The sequence below is a fragment of the Coniophora puteana genome (genome assembly GCF_000271625.1).
Source record: "Coniophora puteana RWD-64-598 SS2 unplaced genomic scaffold CONPUscaffold_89, whole genome shotgun sequence".
NCBI classification, from domain to species: Eukaryota; Fungi; Basidiomycota; class Agaricomycetes; order Boletales; family Coniophoraceae; genus Coniophora; species Coniophora puteana.
In genome coordinates, this window is record NW_006913141.1 from 1 (window position 1) to 3,523 (window position 3,523).

General features: G+C 48.2%; 3 protein-coding genes across 3 annotated transcripts; all 3 read left to right on the plus strand.

Annotated features, from left to right (window-relative positions):
- Positions 1-500: 500 nt before the first annotated feature.
- On the plus strand, positions 501-1,117 carry CONPUDRAFT_68352 (kinase-like protein; the record flags this gene model as incomplete). The annotated part of the gene is made up of 3 exons (XM_007777813.1): positions 501-665; positions 778-936; positions 998-1,117. Coding segments are annotated over 3 exons (444 nt in total), but the record flags the coding sequence as incomplete, so codon positions are not given.
- An 89-nt stretch (positions 1,118-1,206) lies between these two features.
- On the plus strand, positions 1,207-1,625 carry CONPUDRAFT_32187 (uncharacterized protein; the record flags this gene model as incomplete). The annotated part of the gene is made up of 2 exons (XM_007777814.1): positions 1,207-1,347; positions 1,500-1,625. Coding segments are annotated over 2 exons (267 nt in total), but the record flags the coding sequence as incomplete, so codon positions are not given.
- A 672-nt stretch (positions 1,626-2,297) lies between these two features.
- On the plus strand, positions 2,298-2,899 carry CONPUDRAFT_160682 (uncharacterized protein; the record flags this gene model as incomplete). The annotated part of the gene is made up of 4 exons (XM_007777815.1): positions 2,298-2,361; positions 2,410-2,471; positions 2,533-2,581; positions 2,631-2,899. The coding sequence occupies 4 exons, from the start codon at positions 2,298-2,300 to the stop codon at positions 2,897-2,899; spliced, it is 444 nt and encodes a 147-aa protein (XP_007776005.1).
- Between the last annotated feature and the right edge of the window lie 624 nt (positions 2,900-3,523).

The window sequence follows — 3,523 nt, forward strand, 5'->3', positions numbered from 1 at the left end:
ATGACCCACGAGTGATTAGCATAGCATCCGGCGATCTCTCCGCTGATCGATGGTCCTCTGTTATTATTCTCTTATGTCGTCCGGCTACATATCCGCTGTTCGATGGCTCTCTATTCCCATCTTATACACCCAATGGTTACATTTGCTGAGACGCGACTGATCAATGTATCGTCCGATGACATGTCCGCTGAGCGATGGCACTCCATTAGCCTCGCGTTTCACTAACCTATGCTCCTGTTACTACCCTCGGACGCATGTCCGCCCGTCGATGTCACTCACTTACACAGCCTAGCCATCCTCCTGGTGCATTCTTATAGTCGGATGTTCAGTGGCTTGGCCTCCACTACCCGTCCGGCGGGCTCTCCGCCCATCCGAAGGTAGACGACACTGGGCCGACAGTCCGCTCGAGCGACAAATATCATCTCGCTTAAATCCGCTGACACGATGACACTCGTCCGGTACTACTGCATGGGCTGGAAGATTCTGGAGAATCCGATAGCCGTCGCGCATTGCTCTATGGCCTTATGAGGCTCGCACATGCAACCAGCCTTTTCCCCCAGCGACTCCGTCTTCAGGAAGTAGAGCTAGGGGCAAAGATCGGCCAAGGTGGTTTTGGTGACGTTTTTGCGGGACAAATTGGCTCAGCTCAAGTTGCCGTCAAAACTGTGCGCGTTCGAGTTGAAGACCAAGGGATATCACTTCTCAAGGTGAAGCCTATTCACGTCACAGTGTGATTACTGAATCCAATTGTGGACGTGTCAGTCAATTTGTCGAGAGATTGTAGTCTGGAGTCACTTGCGCCATCCGAATATCCTCCCGTTCTATGGAACATTTCAGAAGAACGACTCTGAAATCAGCTTCATTGCGCCCTTGTTTGTTAATGGAAATATTTGCGAGTACATGAAGCACAATCCTGATGTTGCTTCGACGCCTTTAGTTCGTCCTCTGAGTCGTCCTCTTAGTCCACGTTTACTTGTTGGCTGACGGCAAGGTGAAGATATTAGACGTTGCTAGAGGGTTAAACTTCCTGCATACCTTCAAACCGACCATTGTCCACGGAGACATCAAAGGCGTAAGTTTTCGCCGCTATAGCTGCCTTTGCAGTCGTTTAAAGTAAAACAGGCGAATGTTCTCATTTCCGGCGACGGAAAAGCCTGCATCGCAGATTTTGGGACAATAGGGATCAAAGATGGATTGCACCCGCAGATGACCTCAACAATCCCGGTGGCGTACACGATTGCGTTTACAGCACCAGAAGTTCTCGAATATGCAAGCAGTGGTCGACCTGGACACTCCAAACACACTCCCATGAGTGACATGTTCTCGTTTGGTGGATTATGCCACGAAGTCAGTATCTCATCTCACCTTGTCTGCCAATGTGCCTTTTAGCTTATGATCTTCAATACCAGGTTTTCTCTGGTACTCTGCCATTTTCAGAGCATATGGGCTCATATTATGCGATAATCCGAGCGATCATGGATTCTGAGCTTCCGAGGAAGCCCTCTCCCCGGTCCCGTTCCTCAGCAGAAGAGCTCAATGATGGTATGTGGGATTTGATGAAGCGGTGTTGGGCGAGGGATCCATCAGAACGGCCTACTGCAATGCTCGTCGTCCAGTTCTTGGAGGAGACATATTGGTCTTCGGTGGCGTTGCATCCTTTTCCACCCAAGCTCCGCGATAGTCTCAATGATACTGACAGTTCATTGTCAAGTTATACTGCTTTATCTATCGACAGCGCGCAGAAAACGTTGGGCGAAGGGTTTGACCAGTCTATGTTGCATCTCGCGCCGGCATTACCAAAGATTACCGAACAAAAAACACAACTCCATGAGTCGAATGACATATCTCAAACGCTTTACCCCAAGATTATTGCACTAGACACAGAGTACGCAAAGTATTTCTTTATCTCTCGCATATGTAGTAACAGCCAACAGGGGAACTCTGTGGTCTGGGTGGCTTAATCCAGACCGGTTTGATGACTTGGAACCCGACGATGATAATTCTAAATTCACATATATAAGGCAAGCACATGATGCTTTTACATAAATTGTGGGACTCATCTCAGGTAATCTGAGCGTAGTGATAGAAGCATTTGCATAGAGATGTATCGCGACGTTCCCAAGGTCATCAGCGATATTACAAAACGTGGAGCAAAGGTTGCCATTGTCCCCAAAGGGAGTAACGAAAGAATGTAACTGCAGCTTTTACCTCTAAGTCGTTGTTTCTCAAGTTGAACCATCTCCAGCGTCCAGCGTGCGTTACACCACTTCAAAGCTAACAATGAGCATGGCACGCGGATGCCTATTTTGTATCTTACCAATTTTATGGGCCTTGTCGACGGGGAGCAAGTGTCTCGTGAAAGTGGGTCCATATGAGGAGGCATATTCAGTACTTATATATCGTAATCAGAGTCAGCGATCAGTTTCTTCAAACAAGTCAAGGATCATGCCAAAGTTGATTACTCCGACATGGTGCGTACAGCTTTTTCTACGGAAAACATAAATTGTGCCCTAATGCGCTAACCATTCATAGATCCTTTTCGACGACGAGGCGGTGAATAATGATATTACGCATGAGCTCGGTTGGTGGCAATTTTATACGATTTTATTAGATAATTCAGCTCTGGTTAGGCATTACTTTTCAGATTTTGAAGTACAAAGACGGATTAACCTGGGGGGACTATCAGCGCGGCATAGATATGTGGCAACGCGCCAAATCCATCAGATCGCCGTACAAGGGACAAATCCTATCACATTACCCCCTAGCACTCCCCATAGGCTATGCGGCGGTCGACGAAGGAACCTTACACCTCCTGGAAAAAGGAGAAAGCTGGGTGGACACCAATGACTCAGCGAGATGGGGCTATGGGATGTATCTTACCGATAATCCGGCCATGTGAGTTCGCCAACTTCTTCTAGGTGTGTGAAAATATTAAAAACACCGATACCTAGTGTTGCCGCAGTTCGTATAACCGGGACCAGTCCCATAGGGACCGGTTTTTTGGCAAACATGGTTCGGTTTCAGGGACCAAACCATTTGTTAGGGTTTCAGAGGGTTAGTTCTCGGTTTGGAACCCCTGGGAGCCAAGACGCCATGTGACAAAGGACTGACGCGAGTATAGCTAGGATGTCTATGAAAGCGCAGACTCACCGGGCAGTTAGTTTGAAGGCTGAGTAGTAGCGGGTTAGGCTGATAGCTGACGATGGTAGTCGTTCGGTGGAGAGAGAAGACTTAGATGATATTCATGGTAGCGACTGTATATATATGACAGGAGCGTGTGAAGTCACTACCGTATTCGTAACTACTGTGCAGTCCAAGTCCCGCGGTAATGCAGGACGGCTACGTAAGCAGAACGTGGCCCTATGCGATGAACACGGAGCCACACGAGTGCGTAAGCGCTTAAGGTACCGCTGGGATACTAAGCGCCTGAATGGACGTATGAAGGCGATGTTTACTTGTAGACCTCTAGGAGGAACATCGCCGTACAGGAGGCTTCTGGATGAACCAATAAAGCCGTAAAGGG